The sequence below is a fragment of the Megalops cyprinoides genome, chromosome 19, assembly GCF_013368585.1.
Source record: "Megalops cyprinoides isolate fMegCyp1 chromosome 19, fMegCyp1.pri, whole genome shotgun sequence".
Taxonomy (NCBI): domain Eukaryota; kingdom Metazoa; phylum Chordata; class Actinopteri; order Elopiformes; family Megalopidae; genus Megalops; species Megalops cyprinoides.
The window spans coordinates 15,971,110-15,991,341 of NC_050601.1; the positions used below are offsets into that span (position 1 = coordinate 15,971,110).

General features: G+C 45.9%; 2 protein-coding genes across 3 annotated transcripts; both read left to right on the plus strand.

Annotated features, from left to right (window-relative positions):
* The first annotated feature begins 1,783 nt into the window (after positions 1-1,783).
* Positions 1,784-10,120, plus strand: LOC118794335 (histone acetyltransferase KAT2A). Of its 2 annotated transcripts, none has more exons than XM_036552566.1 (18): positions 1,784-2,090; positions 2,914-3,037; positions 3,772-3,917; positions 4,395-4,484; positions 4,701-4,882; positions 5,110-5,301; positions 5,599-5,705; positions 5,948-6,058; positions 6,277-6,413; positions 6,820-7,028; positions 7,481-7,607; positions 7,740-7,850; positions 7,939-8,082; positions 8,199-8,313; positions 8,406-8,442; positions 8,658-8,721; positions 8,875-8,959; positions 9,050-10,120. In XM_036552566.1, exons 1-18 carry the CDS (start codon positions 1,854-1,856, stop codon positions 9,241-9,243), a joined length of 2,412 nt encoding a protein of 803 aa, XP_036408459.1. In that variant the 5' UTR covers positions 1,784-1,853; the 3' UTR covers positions 9,244-10,120. The 2 variants fall into 2 exon arrangements, with proteins under 2 accessions (XP_036408459.1, XP_036408460.1); XM_036552567.1 differs by lacking the exon at positions 1,784-2,090 and adding an exon at positions 2,174-2,216.
* Positions 10,121-12,167: 2,047 nt separating this feature from the next.
* Positions 12,168-19,856, plus strand: LOC118794423 (probable ATP-dependent RNA helicase DHX58). The gene is made up of 12 exons (XM_036552674.1): positions 12,168-12,257; positions 12,931-13,111; positions 13,201-13,405; positions 14,317-14,507; positions 15,543-15,659; positions 16,138-16,264; positions 16,399-16,590; positions 16,878-17,128; positions 17,629-17,940; positions 18,501-18,691; positions 19,111-19,204; positions 19,551-19,856. The coding sequence occupies exons 2-12, from the start codon at positions 12,935-12,937 to the stop codon at positions 19,728-19,730; spliced, it is 2,037 nt and encodes a 678-aa protein (XP_036408567.1). The 5' UTR covers positions 12,168-12,257; positions 12,931-12,934; the 3' UTR covers positions 19,731-19,856.
* The last annotated feature ends 376 nt before the right edge of the window (positions 19,857-20,232 follow it).

Genomic DNA, 20,232 nt, shown 5'->3' on the forward strand with positions numbered 1-20,232 from the left:
TTTGAAGATCTCTGGTATTGAGTGCACTGGTTCTGTCACCTCCTGTGACTTTGCAGATTTTGGACTCAGTTCAGTCTAACTACAGTGTGCTTGGTTCTCAACTGAGAATAATGAATTCAACCAAGTGAAATATATATGTAGTTTTTTTTTCGTTTCTTACACGTAAGATCAGAAGTTGCTGAATGAAATGAAAAGTGAAAGAGATGAAAAAAGTAGCACTTTCTGAAATGTTTTATTCAATGTTGAGGACAAACTTGTGTTGTTAGATTGAAGAGGCCCTTTTCCTTTTTTTTTTTTTTTTTACTTTAATCATTGGGGAGGGATTATTCTGACCATTGTTGTTGTCGTCACTAATGACATTAACGACTAGCACAACAAATTGTGGAGTAGCATCAGTTATTGGGTAGGGATTTGGGTGGCTGAGCGGGTGCTTTTGGAGTGTCTTGCTCATTTGTGGCAGTAGTATTCCATAGTATGGGGTGGGAATGATAGGGGTGAAAGAAAAACGAAAGCATCTGTAATTTTACCAATAAATATGGGGGGAGGTGTCAAATTGTCTCCTTATTGTGTTCTGCTTTTGAAACAAGATGCATGTAGGATGCCCAATTGCAGTTTTGCATTCAAAGTTGTACAGTTTTCATGTGTAGACCAGGAGAGTGTAGCTTGTGGCTACCATATGCTAGGAAGTGTGAAATGATTCATCACGGCCTCTGTCACGCCTTTAAGTTCTTAAATGTGCTCGGTGAGAACATATTTGAAAATACTGACCTGCAGTCAAGAGTGGGCCAATGTTGGAGTTTGCTGAAGCTCAGCTGGATGAATATGATGGAGCTGCTCAAAATTCTTCACATTCTTTGCAGTGTTTCAATGGCCTGTCTGCTACAATCACAACATCATGTGACAGGCCCTCCACAAGAGCCAGGAATTCAACTTCCTCTGTTTCATGGCTGGGATGTAGCACAGTCAAACAAAGAAAACAGCAATGTCTCAGAGGCACACTGGTGTTGGTCTGCCCAGCACCACACAGATAATGCAGACAAAATGTCTTGACACACGACTTCAGTACAAATATATCACTATGAACTGAAAATTGCATCCACATGTCATCCCATAGTGACCCCTGCTGACCAGTACTCAGAAAGCAGTGGTTCCTCATTTTTCGTAATTAAAATAACTCAAGGCACTAATGACATGCTATGTTTCACTTTTACAACATTCAGCAACTCCTCCCATGCAAAACAATACCACCAAAATGTTTCTGTTAAGGAAAGTTCAGGGTAATAATTTCATTATTATAAAAGTTGCAGCTAAAAATCTAAAGGGACAGCCACTCTTAGGTTTTACCTTTATTGAGATGCATTACATTTTTACATACTCTCAAACATTTGCTACTTCATCTTTGTTTTAATCAGACAGATATTAGTATTGTATTCTAAATGTATCATGACTGAAATGTTTAATTTTTCAGTCATGATTTTTTTTTTTTTTTTTACCTTTACCAAGCTGGTTAGGTGGCTAACCTCTTTGCCCGTGCTGAGGCACATCAGCTTGGCAGAAAAAAATTACATTAGATCACAAACTTAAATATTAGAAGGTACACTATACATTTTTATATAGTTTTTTTTATCATGTTAAACCCTTTTCTGAAAATAAAATGTTTTAATTTTGTCTTCCTAATGTTCACAATGTGGCCTTGTCACTCCGAAGGAGGGTACTACACAGCCCACAATGCTTTTCTTTGACGCATGCGAGTTTTTTCCCCACATTTTTCTCACAGGGAAGGGTCGTGAACGGCCAAAAAGAAACTTTATTGCTACCAAAACAAAAGGGGGAGTATTTTGAGGCCTCCTGTCATGGCGGACCCGGCGGCACAGGCTTCCTTACAACCACGGTTGCAGCAGCCTCAGGCCTGCGGGACTGCTGGGTCGAACGCAAACACCGGGTCTGGGACCGGGTCCGGGTCCGGGAACAGCGACCCAGCCAGGCCAGGTCTTAGCCAGCAGCAGCGGGCCAGTCAGAAGAAAGCGCAAGTTCGAGCTTTTCCACGGGCGAAAAAGCTTGAGAAACTCGGTGTCTTTTCAGCTTGTAAGGTAGCTAGCTACAGCTAACCAGCTAAAGTTGAATGGACGTAATCGTGTGAGATCTCTGCAAGACTGGTGACAGTGCTGCTAGCTAGTTACAGTCTATCGAGATAGCTCACTTACCTTGCTTGCACGGTATGTGTACATTTAGACGGTTAGCTTACGAACTTTAGCGAACAAATCTGATATGTGGTGGTCTTGGCAGGTAGAAATGTGTTAGCTGACTGGCTGTTAGCTACCTAGCTACACAGAAAATAATACAAATTCATTACGCTGCTGAGTAGCTAGCTATGTGTTCTTTCAGTGTGAGCAGCAATACTGGTGAACGTTAGCTTACTAGATTAGCTAGCTACGTAAAGTCTGATTTTACTCAGGTAGATGGCATGCTATCTCGATGACCATAAGCACCTAGAAAGATTATATGAACCAGTCTTTTATACTGGCTGTAGCGTTAATGCAGCACGTTAACAATGATTAGCCAGCCACCTGTTGAGGAATTTCGGTGACAGCTTTATCAACTTAATCACACAGCCGTTTTAATGCTAATCTTAACTAGCTCAGTGTTTAGCTAACTCCTTCATTTTGACTACCCTAAGTTAGCTAGCTGGTTGTGTTCAGTGTGGCAGCAAGGGTGAGGATTGTGGAAATGCGAGGGCATAATGAAAAAGAGCTAGCTACATGTCAGTGTAAATGGTAAACATCCAAGTGTATCTGAACATGTAATTTCACGCTCGTCTTGCAGATTCTCTTTCAACCTATTGATATGAACCCAGTTGTTCCCCCTAATTGAACTGAGCACTACACGATGGATGTCCTGTCCTTTCTCCTTCAGGCCAATGACACATGCAAGTGCAATGGCTGGAAGAACCCTAACCCGCCCACCGGCACTCGCATGGACCTCCAACAACAAGCCGCCAGCCTGAGCGAACCCTGTCGCAGTTGTGGCCATACTCTAGGTACCATTATAAAGCCTTTATAAAACTCTATATAAAAAAAAATAGCGCACTCAAATGATCTCATTTTCAATCTGTAACTGCACACTGTGGTTAGAATGGAATTCTCATATCAAGCAGGTCATACGATTTTGTGTGACGCAAACTCAGGCAGTTAAATGTGGCCGCATTTAGGGTTTAAATTCAAGTATGACATGGGAATCAGTCAGACATTATGGAATTCTTTCTACACATGTCAGGTGTAAATGTGGGCGTTTGGGTTCATTTTTAGGGTTTGCATAGAGGCGGTGGTTTAGCATAGTTGTAAGGAGCAGGGCTTGTAACCAAAAGGTTGCTGGTTTGATTCCCCACTGGGCACTGCTACTGTATGCTTGGGCAAGGTACCTAACCTGCAACTGCCTTAGTAAATATCCAGTTGTATACATGGATAACATGTAAAAATTGTAACCTGTGTAGGTCGCTTGGGTTAAAAGCATCTGCTAAACGACGATAATATAATGAATATTTTGAGTTGACTTTATTGTGTCCACCACCATCTTTTGTTGTGCCAACTAGGGCAGTGTGGGTGTTCTGATAAAGAGATATGCAGATTGTTTTGCAGATCAGGTCATCACCTTCCTTTAGCTGCACACCTGCAGAGTTAGGGGAAAGAAGTTCAGGCTGTGTCCATGTCTGTCAGTTTCATGATCACTTGCGTATGTCCTCACTGCTTGTCTGGACCCGGTTGGCCTTTACAGCGGACCACGTTTCTCACCTGGAGAATGTCTCAGAGGATGAGATCAACAGGCTACTGGGCATGGTGGTGGATGTGGAGAACCTCTTTATGTCTGTCCACAAGGAGGAGGACACAGACACTAAGCAGGTCTACTTCTACCTCTTCAAGGTACACATATCCCTCCACCGCTGAGTTGTATCGGTCCTCTTGTTCATCTGAAACAGTGCCTTGGTTCACTTGTGTCCCCTCACTTTGTTCCAGCTCATAACTCAGTTACTGTGTATAGGACAGCATCGTTTATTTAACTGGTAGGAAACATAACAAATTGGTCATTTTTTAAGAAAGCAATAGACAGGTTCAATGCCAAGTTTGGCAGTGAAATCAATGCATGGCTTTGTCTGTTTAATATGAAACAAATAATTATAATAACCTACATTGCACTATAATTATTTTTTTCTCTTTTGTCTTTTTATCTGGAGTGTAGTTCTCTACTATCATGCTGCCATAGAGATTTAGTCTTGGTTAGCAGATGCCTGTCAGGGCTGTCTTGTTCAGCCAGCCGTACATATTTGTGATGACAGGTGTGGTTTTGACCGAAGTGTTCACTTTTGATCGTTTGATCGGCTTGTTTGGTTTTTACTGTAGCTGCTGAGGAAGTGTATCCTGCAGATGAGCCAACCCATAGTGGAGGGGTCCCTGGGCAGCCCACCTTTTGAGAAGCCCAATATTGAGCAGGTGAAGTTGCCACATCACATGCAGGGTCATGTCACTAGTGAGGCAAACACCTTCCTGGAATTCTAGTGATGAAAGTCATTTGCACAATGCTGGAGCGTAACTTTCAATTTTAAGTACAGAGGGTCTCCTGTCTCAGTTTCAAACAGTACATTTGGTCTAGTCTACTCATAACCTGCTGGCAGTGGCTGTACCGTCCACTCCACTTTGTGTTTGTAGGGAGTGTTGAACTTTGTCCAGTACAAGTTCAGTCACCTGGCACCCAAAGAGAGGCAGACAATGTTCGAGCTGTCCAAGATGTTTCTCCTCTGTCTCAACTACTGGAAGCTGGAGACACCCACCCAGTTCCGCCAGCGCTCCCAAAAAGACGATGGCACAGCCTACAAAGTGGACTACACCAGGTGTGGGAGGAATGCTGTTTTTCACACTCTGTTCATGTAGTGAAAAGTTAACATGAAGACCTGATAGCATAAAAGTTTTATAACTGTGACATTTTTTTTTTTATAAGTGTGTCAGATGCCATGGCCTTGTCAGTCTTCAGACATCCTTGGTCGATGTGTGGTAATTGTCTGTAGTGCATGGTTCCATATTGCCGCTGTGTCACCTGATGTCTGTGCCTGTCTTGCAGGTGGCTGTGCTACTGCCACGTTCCACAGAGCAACGACAGCCTGCCGCGCTACGAGACGACGCAGGTGTTTGGCCGCAGCCTCCTCAAGTCCATCTTCACCGTCACACGCCGGCAGCTGCTGGAGAAGTTCCGCGTGGAGAAGGACAAGCTGCTCCCCGAGAAGCGCACCCTCATCCTCACGCACTTTCCAAAGTAAGAGCTGCACTCGGCTGTTTACAGCTGGCCAATGGCTGATGGGAACAATGCACGACATCGCAGCCAGGCTTTGAGTAAATTGAAACAACATCGCTAGCATGTTTAATTCAGTAGGGGAACTCACTTCTGTAACGCTTCAGTTTTGGAAAAACTTGATAAGGTAGCAGACTCCAAGCATTGTCACAAGGTGATATGACTGCCTGTCGATTGGCTGTGAGATCAGAAGGTAATGCAATAAAGCTGATGATTGCCTAATCAGCCTTGAGGTTTGAGTGGTGGAGCCTCATGTTGCAGGTTCCTGTCCATGCTGGAGGAGGAGATATACGGGGAGAACTCGCCCATCTGGGAGGCCGACTTCACAATGCCTGCCTCTGAAGGGGCACAGCTGGGCCACCAGACAGGTGACATCATGGACCGCGCCAGAGCCACATTAACTGTTCAGTTTTTTCGGCCATATGTAGTGGTCATAGAGCATTCGGGTTTTGCGTAAGAAGCATTGCACAAATCACAAATCGCCTCTTTAAATGGGTAAAAAATGGAAGCCAGGCTGCTGCTGAACACTGTGACCTGACCTCCGTTTGTGTGCGGACACCGGTATGCGATGGTGGCTCTCTGTGCTGATCACTCCCATCCTGCCTTGCAGTGATCAGCCCAGCAGCCGTGTCCAGCACCCCGGCCTTCACCAAGAACAGCAGCAGCAGCTCGTCGCTGTGTCCCGCCGGACTGGAAGCCGTGGTGCCGGAGCCCCTGCCAGGTCAGCCCCTCTCTCTGCTCCATGCTGTCAGTCCTAATCCCCCAAGCAACTACTGCAGTGTCACTTCTGCTCCCTCAAGTGGACATTTGCTGAAAGTGTTTAGCCATCTCTGCAGAGCTCTACAGCAGGATGCCGTTAAGTCCTTTGGTATCCTAAAGCAGATTTTTTTTTTCCATTGGTGTGTTTTGGGTGACCTCCTCTTACTCCCTGTCCTCCAGGAGAGAAGAGGAAGCTCCCAGAGACGCTCACCCTGGAAGACGCCAAGAGGATCCGGGTGATGGGCGACATCCCCATGGAGCTGGTGAACGAGGTCATGATGACCATCACCGACCCGGCCGCCATGCTGGGACCTGAGGTCTGCACACCAGAGCCTGCTGCTGCCACAGCATTGCACCAACTCATATACACTGATGGGAATGGGTCAGCCACAGTCTTAGGAATGTTTTCCCCTGCAATTAAGTGCTTAGGGAGCAGTACAGTGTGCCTAGAGCTTTTCACAGTAAACCGAAAGCACCAGAGTCCACGTAATACTTCTAAGAGCGCTCATGTTAGTTTTAAGAATGAAGTCAGTAAAGGCCTTTACTTTTTGTGACAGTAGGATTTGTGTAATTCCTTTAAATAAGCTAGTCTATCAAAACTAATGCGTTCTGAAACAGAATTTTTTAAGCGTGAATGTTTACCCGGTTTGCACACACTACATCCCAGGCCAAAGGCTCACATAGAAACCCCACTGTAATGCCGTAACGCTTCTCTAACCCCAGACGAGTCTGCTGTCGGCGAATGCAGCGCGCGACGAGACGGCCCGGCTGGAGGAGAGGCGGGGCATCATCGAGTTCCACGTCATCGGGAACTCGCTCTCCCAGAAGTCCAACAAGAAGATCCTGATGTGGCTGGTGGGCCTCCAGAACGTTTTCTCCCACCAGCTGCCCCGCATGCCCAAGGAGTACATCACCAGGCTGGTTTTTGACCCGTGAGTACTGTCTACAGCATCACTGTACTTCCATATAGACTGTTAGTACATTAACATTTACCTTTATTCATTTGGCAGACACTTTTATCCAAAGTGACTTACAAGTGAGGTAGAGTACAACACAAGCGAAAAACCATAAGGAGTCAGTCAGTTAGTACATGCGTTTTACCTGTTAGTACTGTGTATTGTCCCACTGTAACTCCATACAGACTGCTAGTGTATATATAAGAACAGAACACACTGCACCCTTCCTAAAGGAGCCGCTAAAGCTCTGTACATCCCCACTGGCACTCTCCAAAGTCATTACTGTTGTGCTGTACATTGAAATAACATACTGCATTGAAAGTTTGAATTAAAATACCTTTTGAAATGACTGCTGCAGGTGGTGCTGTATCTGTACAGTAGGCATACTGCTGACTGCGTGCCATTTATTTTTTTCTTGCGTTCACCAGGAAGCACAAGACCCTGGCCCTGATCAAAGATGGCCGGGTCATCGGGGGAATCTGCTTCAGGATGTTCCCCACTCAGGGCTTCACCGAGATCGTCTTCTGCGCCGTCACATCCAACGAGCAGGTCAAGGTGCGTGGCAGCCTCCGCCTCCCTGCTCCGACTATAGGCATGGTGACTGTGGGCACGGTGGCGTTCATGCCGATCTGAACCGTGGCCTGTAAATCAGGAGAGTGTGAGGCATTTCTCTCTGTGTGATTTCAGGGGTACGGCACCCACCTGATGAACCACTTGAAGGAGTATCACATCAAGCACAGCATCCTGTATTTCCTCACCTACGCTGACGAGTACGCCATCGGCTACTTCAAAAAGCAGGTACCTGCCTTCATACCAGCTCTTGCATCCCTACCACTCTCGCAGCGCTGCCAGGACAGTGATTGAATTCCGACCTTTTGATTGACAGGGCTTTTCCAAAGATATCAAAGTGCCCAAGAGCCGCTACCTGGGCTACATCAAGGACTATGAAGGGGCGACCCTCATGGAGTGTGAGCTCAATCCCAGGATCCCCTACACGGAACTCTCCCACATCATCAAAAGGCAGAAAGAGGTGACTTTTGACTTTTCTCATAAATGAATACGAATACAGGGGCACTCTGTCCTTTACAAAGATGCCTCAGTCCACACCTCAGCACTACTCACAGTAGCTCTCCCTGCATTTTTCAGATCATAAAGAAGCTGATTGAGAGGAAGCAGAGCCAGATTAGGAAGGTGTACCCGGGCCTGACCTGCTTCAAAGAGGGCGTGCGGCAGATCCCTGTGGAGAGCATTCCTGGCATCAGTAAGTACCTCCGTTTTGGTTTATGGGATAGGCTCAAATTATCCATGCTGTTTGAGAGCCTCCCGCTTACTGTTCTTTTTGTGTCTTCCCAGGAGAGACTGGATGGAAGCCCAGCGGGAAGGAGAAGTGGTGGGTTCCTCTGGTGTTTGTGTAGACAGCAGTTTGTGAATCAAACTTGGTAGCCACCTTTACTGTCCAAAAGGGGACAGATGGTGATCTTTGAAGCAGCTATCCAGGACCAGGATTGGGTTACCCTGACAAACTGATGAATTTCTTTATTTGAAATTTTCACATCTTTTAACCATTAAGTATTTATTGTGTTCTGTTTTTTATTCTTACTGTAGCAAAGAGCTGAAGGACCCAGATCTATTGTACAACATGCTGAAGAATCTTCTGGCCCAGATTAAGGTAAGTGGTCAACACACACTGACACTGACACACACATACACACACAGAGACACATGCTGACACAGTCAGATGCTGAAACGTAGATGCACACGTACACGCATGAGCTCCCTCTCAGTGTGTGCAAATGAACATGAGGATGTTTTGTGCACTCAGACGCACCCAGACGCCTGGCCCTTCATGGAGCCCGTGAAGAAGTCCGAAGCCCCCGACTACTACGAAATCATCCGCTTCCCCATCGGTAAAAAACATCCTTGCTGCTTTGCCACAAGCCTGATCTCATCTGTGGAACCCTGTCAGGTGACCTTGTCTCTACTACTCCCCCCACCAGATCTGAAGACAATGACGGAGCGGTTGAAGAACCGCTACTACGTGACCAAGAAGCTGTTCATCGCCGACCTCCAGCGCATCATCACCAACTGCCGGGAATACAACCCGCCCGACAGCGAGTACTGCAAGTGCGCCAACACCCTGGAGAAGTTCTTCTACTTCAAGCTGAAGGAGGGAGGCCTGATCGACAAGTGAGGAGGAGGAGGAGGCACACAGTGTGGGGAAGGGGCCAAGAGAACTGCGCCATGGATCTCTGTTTAACTGTAGACTGTAAAAGGGTAGCGCAGTGGGGTTATGGGTATACAGAACAAGGTGGGGGGTGGAACGGAATCCAATGTGAAGATGAGATAGGGCAGGGAAAGCTATCTGGCCTTTGGGACTTTAAGCCGTGTAGGTCTTTGATAAGAACTCTTTCATTTCATTCCCTCTGTCTAATACAGACTTACCAGCCACACTTGTTCTCCCCCTATTCCTCTTTGAGGCTCAGTGTCAGCGCAACACCACGTGGGATCACATTACAAAAATTCTCGCCCTGTAGTGTTTGGCTGCTTTGAACGTTGCCGTTATAGTTCTTGTGAAGTTGTGATCAGGTGACTGTCAGGATCAAATGAACAGGAACCCGGAAACTCGGATAAGTGTCAGCATTCAATGTCATGAGCTCACTGTACGTTAGCATAGATATCCATACATAGGACCTTGAAGACCAGGATTATTTCATTTTCCACACCAAGGAGTCTGGACCAAAAGACACAAGGAGTCCCGTTCTTGAATTTTGATACATTTGAAATCTCACACTGTTTGGTTTGGACCATTCACTTGATCCTTTAGTCTCTTCTTTTCCGTTTTAAGTTCTGCTCTAACGGTGCCCATTGGTTATTCGATGTTGAATATATACTGGTTGTTCTCTCTGCAATGTTACGGACAACATAATCTAAAGTCATGACTGTACGCATTAGAAAATCAGCCATGTTTTTTGTGTTGGTGGAATCCTATACAGTCAATGTTACTTTAGTACTGTTCCAATGCAAAACTCTTCAGCTCATAGTATAAGTAACACCATTTGGCTGGCTACCAGCAGAATATTTATTCCTCACTAGTGATGACAACCACATGGGTTATTTCGAGCACACTAGCTGGGGGTACCGATGATAGTGTATCTGCCCACACAAAACAGTGTGTATTATAGGTAAGTGCTGTTTTGGAATCGAGTATTTTGTGGATACCGTTATAGAATCACTTGAACATCACATCTTGCCTTGATGGTAAATTCATCACATGGAGTATTGTGCTATGTAGAGCAGTGCACTGTGCTTTAGGCTGTCCTTGGTCAAGTAAATAAATTCTTCACACATACAGCAATTTCAGCATGCCGATATTTACGAGAAGTAGTGGATTGAGCTGAAAAACACGTAGTTTTAAGTTTTGTAACATTCTTCTCAAAAGCCATTTTATGAGTTCCAGTATTTAAAGACTATTTCCTGAATGTGGCTTTGTGAGACCTGATTACCACTTCACTTCCAAGACAGCCACTGACAACTACCATTCTGTGCTCTGTAACCAGTAACTTACATTGTGCGCATGCTCTGAATCCTTACAGTTTCCCACTCAGTTGCCCTGCAGGGTAACGGTGCTTAAAGCCAAAAGGTTTTTTTGTTTGTTGCTAGTGATTTAAAAAATGGTGGAGGTAGTGTAGCTTCGTCTGGGTCAGGGATGGGCAGCCACAGTTGGCGGTTAGTTTTTGCCTCGCCCCACCTTGGGTTATGATTGTTCAATTTAAGGCATCATTTGGAGCCAACTCATCTGGATGTTTCAATCTGTTATCGATGGGATTAGCCTGAAACCCGCTGGACCTGGAGGTGTGGGGCTGCCCATTCCTGGAAGCATTGGAACAAAATGAATGTCTCAGAAGGAACCATTCGGGGGGGCGGGACGCATTTGCCAGCGTTTGGCATTCGCAGGGCACGCGCCCGCCGAACCCGCTGGTTCACTGAAATACAGAACTGACTGCCGTTACCACAGAATGGGCCTGGCAGGGGTGAGGTGTGCCGACGCCCATTGTGTGGTCACTCTGTACTGTAAACCTCAGTTTAGCATCAGTGTGTTCTACTGTGATTAACAGCAGGGGTCATAAATGGTCATAAAAGTTGTGGTTAAACCTCTTTATTTGGCATTATGCAAGTGCTGCATGTCTCCGCTTGATTGTTTTACAGAGAATTGCATTGTTCACTATCATTTTCCTGTTGGTTTTGGAAATGTATGAAAATTATTGTTTGATTGACTTGCTTTTTTAAATTTGACTGTAGCTGTTTTTGATTGTTTCCCCCCCCCTTTTTCCCTTAGATTTTGGCTCTGTTATTACTTGTCATTGTGCAACTGAATTATGGCTGATGTGCCCGTCAGTACCAGGGCTGTTTGTTGTCATTTAAACTTTGGCCTTCAATGGTCTACCGAAGCTGCATCTAGATAGTGAAAACAAGGACTCATAAGGAAGCCTTTGAAGACGTTTTGATGATGACCGATTTGTGGTTTGTTATTTTTTGGAGTTGCTTGTGACGTGCCAGAGCAATCCTTACTGTATTACTGTACATGCAAATAAAATGTATTTGTAAGAACACTGGTGTTCATGAAACTGTGCTAGAAAACAGACCACACAATATCAAAATCAGCTTGCTGTCTTCAACAAGGAAATCCCTGGAAACTAATTGCTGAATAGTTTTTGTTTTTGTTTTTTCTTTTCTGGTATCAGTTTGGTGCTGTGTCCTTGTACTGTGTTAATTTCCCTCCGGTTACTATAGGAAACACTCAGTGAAACTTCTTGTTTGTGTTTCTTTTGTCAGGAATGTGAATGGGGTGTGCTGAGATTTTAAAGGGAGATGTGCAATAGGGACTTTCTAAGTACACTGAGCTGTAGGTTTCCTTTTCCTCACTTGACTGGTACGTGACAGTGGAATCCCATTCAGGGGGGCTCATTTTGCTTTGCAGTTTCTGACTGCCGCCTCTGAAGCAACCCCCGAGTTGGCCATCGGCAGCCCCCTTGAATGGGGCCCTGTGACGCAGCACAGTAGGCAGGCCATTGCAGTTTTACTTTCCTTTCTTCCGTCAGACAGGCTGCAGTTTAAATGGTGACAGGAAATGTTTTCTGCACAGACGTGAGAATAGGACTCGTGACAACAGCAGCACCTAAGCTTGTGAATTACAAGACAACGGTGGTAAGTCTGGGAATGTCAGCTCTTATAGTACTGTTTTGAGACTTCTGAATGGCTGACAGAATTAGGTTTTTTTGGCCGTTTCTCAGAGGCTACATTCTGTTAACTTCCAGAATGCTACTATTTGATTATTTTGACTTGTTACATATTGTCAGAGGTTTGTGCTTGATACCTTGTCAAGCTCTTTGTTGTTGGTTACCATTCATGCATTCATAATTTATATGCTTGTGTTCTGAAGTAAGCCAGCACACATTTGTTTTTGAGCCAATAAATGCTATGCAGTGTTTCTTCACATTGCAGTGTCTACTGTATTTATATCTCCTGAGTGAAGCGATCAGTGATACATTTCTTCAGTACACATTAGCAATAGATAATGCAGTAGATTTTTAGATGGAATGTCCTTTAAATCCCATGACACAGCTTGACATCCCAGTACTGCACGGCAGCATTAAGGAGCAGGTTTATCCAGCACCCTTCAGCTTTGAAAGAACTCGATTGTAGCCCTGCATTGAACTGACTGGTTTTCCCCTGTAGGTTGTTAATGCTATCGGCAGCCTCTTAAAGCAAGCACACAGCCATCGTGCAAGTGCTCAGATGTTTGCGGTAGCCTCGTGCTCCTTGGACTCAGAACAGTTACAGTAAACAGCAGAGCCTTTTTCTTCCGTCTCCACCACAGGTAGATGGATGAGATCAGCCTGTATGGGTACCAGGAAGAGGTGGTGCAGCCAGCCCTGGAGGGCAAGAACATTATCATCTGGCTGCCGACAGGAGGGGGGAAGACTCGAGCTGCCGTCTATGTGGCCAAGAGACACTTGGAGTCCAAACCAGGGGCCAAGGTGGCAGTGTTAGTCAATAAGGTAAGGTCCCCGCCCAACAAAGTAAATTTCCAGCTTAGTAAGGTATGTTCCAGCCCGTATACTTAATCCCATGTTGACACATTGCCCAGGTTCACCTGGTGGACCAGCATTTCAACAAGGAGTTCCAGCCGTTCCTGGGGAAGACGTACAAAGTCGTGCACATCAGCGGCGATTGTGACCAGAAGGACTTCTTCGGCAAAGTGGTCCGGGACAGCGACGTGGTCATCTGCACCGCCCAGATCCTGGAGAACGCCCTGAGGAACATGGAGGAGGAAAAACACGTGGAGCTCACAGGTGACCGGTCGCCGATCAGTCACAGCCTCCACCTGACTGGGGCGAATTGAATTGTTCTCTGAGTGGGTAATCTGCTGGCAAGCTTTATTCTGTGACCACAGTGGGACCAGACCACGATCACGACCGTGACTTGTAAAGCGCTCCACTAGCCCACCTGTGGTCTTTATTTCAGTGTGGTCCACTGGGAAATTCTTCACTGGTTAAAAGCTCAGAGGTGCCTTTACAGTGAAGAATGTTGCGATCCAAGCAGCACCCAGAAATCACAACTTTTACAAATTTTATGTGCGCCCAATTTCTAGTAACATATATTTATAGGACTTATTTTGTTATCAATAGATTGTATTGTTCTATTAAGGAATATATGTTTTGAGTGGTAAAATATGCAGTAAATGTTACAAGAATGTCAGCTCTATCAGTTCTATACATGTGATTTTGTACACATTGTGGAATTTATCATAAAATTACACATTGTAAAGCTTATTCTACTATGAATTATGAAAATAGCCATAGTTGACATTTTTTTGATATATTCTGCGTATTTTGAAATTTTTAGAATATTGTCCTTTATCTTTCTAATTTTGCAAGGCAAATATGTTGATATGTTGTTTTTCCAGAAGGCCACTCCTTTTCATGTGGCAGTCATAGCTGGCTGTCATAATTTGTCCATAGAACGATCACGTAGTTAGAATTTCACTTAGTTGCTGTCACTTAGAATAATTAGAATAGTCACTTTCCATGTAAATCGGCCATTTGCTCTACTCCTGTATGCCTAAAATGATGTCATTAATTTTCACACACAAATTTTCACACCGGAGTGTCCAAGACTAATCAGAGATGAGTGTCTGATGACTAGAACAGCCCCTCCCCAGCACCTCTCCCTGACTGGTATTCCGGTGTGGTTCCTGCCCCAGACTTCACCCTGCTGATCATCGACGAGTGCCACCACACCCACAAGGACAGCGTATACAACAAGATCATGCAGCGCTACGTGGAACACAAGCTGCAGAGAGAGCCGGGCCTGCCCCAGGTTCTGGGGCTCACCGCCTCACCCGGGACTGGGGGCGCCAGGACCTTCGAGGGAGCCAAGGAGCATGTGCTGCAGGTCTGTCCCCCACCCTCACACCCCCCGTACATACTCTTCACAGCAGAGGGCGTTCAGCTCCAAATCCTGGAGTGCTGTGTGTATGTAGGTTTTTGTTACAAGTAATTACCCTTTCTTAATTAGGCTTATATTTCCCCAAACTGCATGGCATCAAGATGTCTTTATTGTGCTGCAGAAATTTGACCCTGTAGTTATGGTGTATTGTTTGTGCAAATGTGAAGAAGGTCAAATGGTAAATGACAGTGCTAATTAAGCAAACAGAGACAGGCAATAAAGGCTGGAGCAAAATGCCGCCTACACAGGGCGCTTTAGACAGAGGCTGACGCCTGCTTTATATGGTTTTATGTAAATTTGTGTTTATGTTCATGCTGTCATTTGACTAGGAGTAGTTATGAATGAGGACATCTGGTGTGTCAAAATGGGCAATGGTATTTAAACAGCCTTTACACACAAGGTGTACGCTTATAAGTAGGTGTGTACAGTACAGCACATATTCATGGCCTGACTAAATAAATAATTCACAAAGTTTAAAATGGTTCTAACAGCACCCCTCTTGAAGTCAAGTACCATTTTACACTATATGGATTTTTTTGTGAGCTCAGTTCATTGTACCCTTTGCATGACTGGCCTAGAAATGACACCTAGCATACAGTGGCACAGGCAAAGACACCATGTTTTCTCTCTTGGCTGTCTTCACTGGACATCCTGGCTCTAACTCTGACGTTCAGTTAGCAAGTGCAAAGACTTCACATAACCATTGACTCATATTTCACAGCTGATCGGCTCTGAGGGATTTTCAGATTCTTACAGTTTACCCGAGCACAAGTGCAAACTGAAACCAAAGTGATGCTAAAACAGTTCTGCTTTATCATTCTAATTCCATGTCTTCAAGTACACTCAAAGAATGCTGTATAACAGTACCTAATGGTGGACTATATGCATTAGTCTGCAGCTGGTAAGTTGTGGAATGGCTCCGACTACCATGTGATAGGAGTACTAATGCTCATCTGATTCTCTTCGCCGTGCATTTTGCAGATTTGTGCCAACCTGGACGCCTCGGCCATCATGTCTTCCAAGGAGAACATCCAGGAGCTGCAGAAGAAAGTCCCCAAACCCGTGAAAAAGTATGACATCGTCAAGATGAGGCAGGAGGTTGGTCACCCACTCTCACCGGATTAAATGGACCCTCACTGAGTTTTGCCAAATAGTAGTGAAAAAGCTAGACTTTGTTGTCAAATGTGATCTTCTGTACTTTATGTTCAGTCAGATGAGCTTTATTGAGTTGAGCTGCGCTGTTGGCCTTTTTTTAGCTGCCGAGTGTGTTGTAATATAACGTGTAGCTAAGTGTAGCTGCTCAGTAATGCGTAGCCCAGTTGTGCTCACTTTGACCAGTCAAAGCAGCACTGAGTGATTTCATACCCAGGGGTTGGGCTGACCCTTGGGTATGAATACTGCTCCATTTAGGCAAAACTGATTGTGAGATTATAGAGAATATGTCTGTATAATTAATCCAATTCAACAAATCTGCATGGTCAGAAATTAGGTTTATTTCTGCCATTACTTACTACAGCAGTTTCACAGTTTTCATTGTTCATGTACCCAACTTACCCATCCTATGCCTGGCTCCCAGGATCCCTTTGGGGATCACCTGAAGTGGATGATGGGAGAGATCCATGACTTCATGTCGGTGAAAGATGTCAGCAGGGATTTCGGCTCGCAGGAGTACGAGGAGGATGTGGTGCTTCTGGAGAAGCGAGGTGGGGAGGCAATATTGTGTTGGTTACCTTGTGTCATTAAATTGGTTTAGCATGATTGTGTTGTCACGCTGATTTGGCGAGGTTGCTAGGATTGTGCAGCACTGGTCTGTATGTTTGGCATGTGTGTTGTCCAGGAGCGACAGAGGGTAACAGGATGCTGACTCAGTGCGCTCTGCACCTGCGAAAGTACAATGACGCACTGCTGATCAACGACACAGTGCGCGTGGTCGACGCCCTTCGGCTGCTGGATGACTTCTACAGCGCTCAGGTGGAGAAGCGGACTGGGCTGGACGTCACTGACTACTTCCTGTTCGGCCTCTTTCAGGGTCAGGGGAATTCTCATGATTTGTCCCTACTCATTTTCTTTCTAAATATGCATGCTACCATAGAAAGGTGAATTATTTTGGTCATTTAAGTATTATTGAGTCCTTTATGTAGCATCCAGCCATTGAGAGGTCTTTCATAAGTGGAAACAGGAAGTGACACGTTGTTGTAGCTGATACTTTTGACACACTAGAGCCAGCCTTAATCAAGCAGCCATCTTAGAAAAAAGGTGAAGAGCAGGATGTTCAGGAATTGATGGGTATGATGGTGACTAAAACTGTTTTTACAGAAAACAAACCTGAGTTGCGGACACTGGCAGCTATGACCAAGTTTGAGAACCCCAAACTGGGGCAACTTCAGCACACTCTGCTGGAGCAGTTTGGGGCCAAGGAGGACTCGCGAGGAATCCTCTTTACAAAGACCCGCATAAGCACCCACTGCCTGTACGACTGGGTCTCCACCAACCGCCAGCTTCAGGAGGCCAGCATCAAGGCCTCCATACTGACTGGAGCTGGAAACCAGGCCAGTCACATGACCCAGGTATGCACCCTGAGGCAGCGTTCAAGCCCCAATGTCGTCACAGAGAGGAGTTTCCTTCTGTGAGAGAATTTTGTTTTTGCCAGCACAGGTATAACAAAGCCCATAGATCATTGTAGTGACCAGAAAATTGAATTATTTATTCTTTATTTCATAGGCAGTCATTCAAAATGTACCTATCCATTACTTTTAAGTTCACACACTGCTAAGGCACAGATCACCTATCCTAGGCAGTTACAGAAGAATACAGTTTGGTGCCTTTCAGTTGTTGATTTCAAATTGCCTTACAGTGAGGTGAATACACTTGCTATCCACCGTGAATGCTGAGTGCCCACCCAGGTGATGACAGCTTTATGTCTGCAATTTCCAGAACAGAAAATCTAATGAAACAACTGACCTCGGTTGAAGGCTTGTGGTTGTACGGATCAGTAACTGTTAGCCAGAGCGCAGCTGTGTTTGACCTGGGTGTCAGTGAGCCGAGGGGTCTCTGGTGTACCCCGCAGAACGATCAGAAGCAGACGATCCAGAAGTTCCGTGAGGGCGCCCTCAATCTACTCATCTCCACCAGCGTGGCCGAGGAGGGCCTGGACATCCCAGAGTGCAACCTGGTGGTGCGCTACGGGCTGCTGACCAACGAGATCGCCATGCAGCAGGCCAGCGGGCGTGCCCGCGCGGGGGACAGCGTGTACTCGGTGGTGGCTCCGGCCGGCGGGCGCGAGGTGCGGAGGGAGCGCACCAACGAGTACCTGGAGGAGCTGACGGGCCGGGCCATCGCCGAGGTGCAGGGCATGGCCCCCCGTGATTTCCAGCGACAGGTGAGCGCCGCCCCAGTCCTCTGTTCCGCCAGCCAGTGGCCCTCTGTCTCTTGGTATCGCTGAGTTTCGTTGTATCGATGTCCCAATGTCTATGAGATCACGCTGTTTCATAGTAGTGTCTTAGTGTCTTGAATTTGTAAGATCCCCCTGGCTGGCAGTCTCAGTGTCCCTGTATCTATGAGATCCCACTAACTTGCAGTCTCAGGGTTTCTAGATCTATGAAATTCCACAGAATCCTGGCGTCAGTGTCTCTGTATCTACGAGGTCCCACAGAATCCTTGTGTCAGTGTCTCTGTATCTACGAGGTCCCACAGAATCCTGGTGTCAGTGTCTCTGTATCTACGAGGTCCCACAGAATCCTTGTCTCAGTGTCTCTGTATCTATGAGATCCCACAGAATCCTGGTGTCAGTGTCTCTGTATCTACGAGGTCCCACAGAATCCTGGTCTCAGTGTCTCTATCTATGAGATCCCAATATCTCACAGTCAGTGTCCCTGTATCTGTGAGATCCCACTGACCCGCAGTCTCAGTGTCCCTGTGTCTCTCCCTGCCTCCTCTCAGGTTTCGGAGCTGCAGAGGCAGGCGGTCATCTCTCGCCGGCTCGCAGAACAGCTGGCGGAGAACAAGAGGAACCGCTACCCAGCCTCCAGCGTACGGCTCCACTGTCGGACCTGCGACACCCCTGTCGCTTGCGGCGACGACATGCAGCTCATCGACAACACGCACTATGTGAACATCAACCCCGACTTTGAGTGAGCCACGCTGTCCTCCTCCTCTCCGCTGCTCTGTCCCTGGCTTTGAGCTTGGGTTTTGCTGTTTATACACCTGTCATGATGTCCTATGAAACATACAAAGCAGATTGCCTATGACTGATTGAGAAATGCCTAGTAAAACCAAACTGACGCTCAGGATTTGTTTTTCAAATATTTGCCAGTGTCTTCAGAAAGCTTAAGAAATTGCAAACTCCTTTTCGGTACGTTTTAAGTGATAGTAAAATAAATATCAAGGTGACCCATAATACATTTTTCAAAATTATCTTAATCTCTTGCCTACGTGAGGCTTACAAAATGCATGCTGAAACCGAATGTTTTTCGAGATCTCTTTGTTGGAAGTAGCTGAGCATTGGGGCAGACCCCGGCACTTAATACTGTTGTCTTGTCTTTGTGGCCAGGATTTACTATAAGGCAGGAGGAAGGGTGCAGCTGGAGAGGAAGTTTGAGGACTGGGAGCCTGGATGTCTGATCAGCTGCGCAAACTGTGGCAGGGTGAGCAGGTTCTGCTGATTTTTTGCACGTATGGTATCGTGTGGGCGTGGTGGGGCTGGACCAGTGGGAACTCCTGGCCTCTAATCTTCTGACCTGCTCTCTGCTCCATATGCCTGTATGGTCAAAGCTTCAATGCACCATACAGTGCATTAGTCAAAGATAGGTGGACAGCATTTTGTATTAATACACAAGTTCTGTGGTGATAATTTAAATTATTTCAAGTTCCAGTGCCTGCGTTACACTGCTGGAGTCAACTGCAGACTATGTCCTTGTGAATGCAGGAGTGGGGCATGGAGATGATCTATAAGAAGGTGACCAACTGCAGACTATGTCCTTGTGAATGCAGGAGTGGGGCATGGAGATGATCTATAAGAAGGTGACTCTACCCAGCCTGGCCATCAAGAACTTTGTGTTGGATACTCCTGAAGGCAGGCAGCCGGGCAAGAAGTGGAAGGACGTCAAATTCTGCGTGGAGGAGTTCAAGTACGTGGAGTACTGCATCAGCAAGTTCCCGGACCTTCTCTGAGGACAGCGGCTGTCCGCTCATGCCAGTTCAGGGGTTGTAGTGGGGCTTCCCCCCTTTACAACTTCACCACAGCTGCCTCTAAGGCAGTAATGTGAAGCACCACAGCTAAGAGCTGTTCTTATCTGATCCAGGGCCTCTGTCTCCCTATGGCTAAATTTCTCTCTCCTGTGTCTGGTGTCAAGCTCTGTGGTAGAGGGCTACGTACGGTGGACTTATTATGGGGTAAAGGTCTGACCATTCTGAATATGATTCTGAAGCTGACTGTCTGGGTGTTGCTGAAGAGTGCCACAATGGCATGAAAAATTAAACCATATATGACATTATTTGATCATGAGGTCACTAAACAATTATTTACATTAGTATTTAAAATGATCCTTAATAAGCAAAAAACTAAGGAAAATGTAGATTTGCACTCTACCTCATCAGTGGTCATTACCCTGCATAAAATACATAATTCATTTATTGTAATCATCTTCCTGTGAGTATTTATATATATACTTTT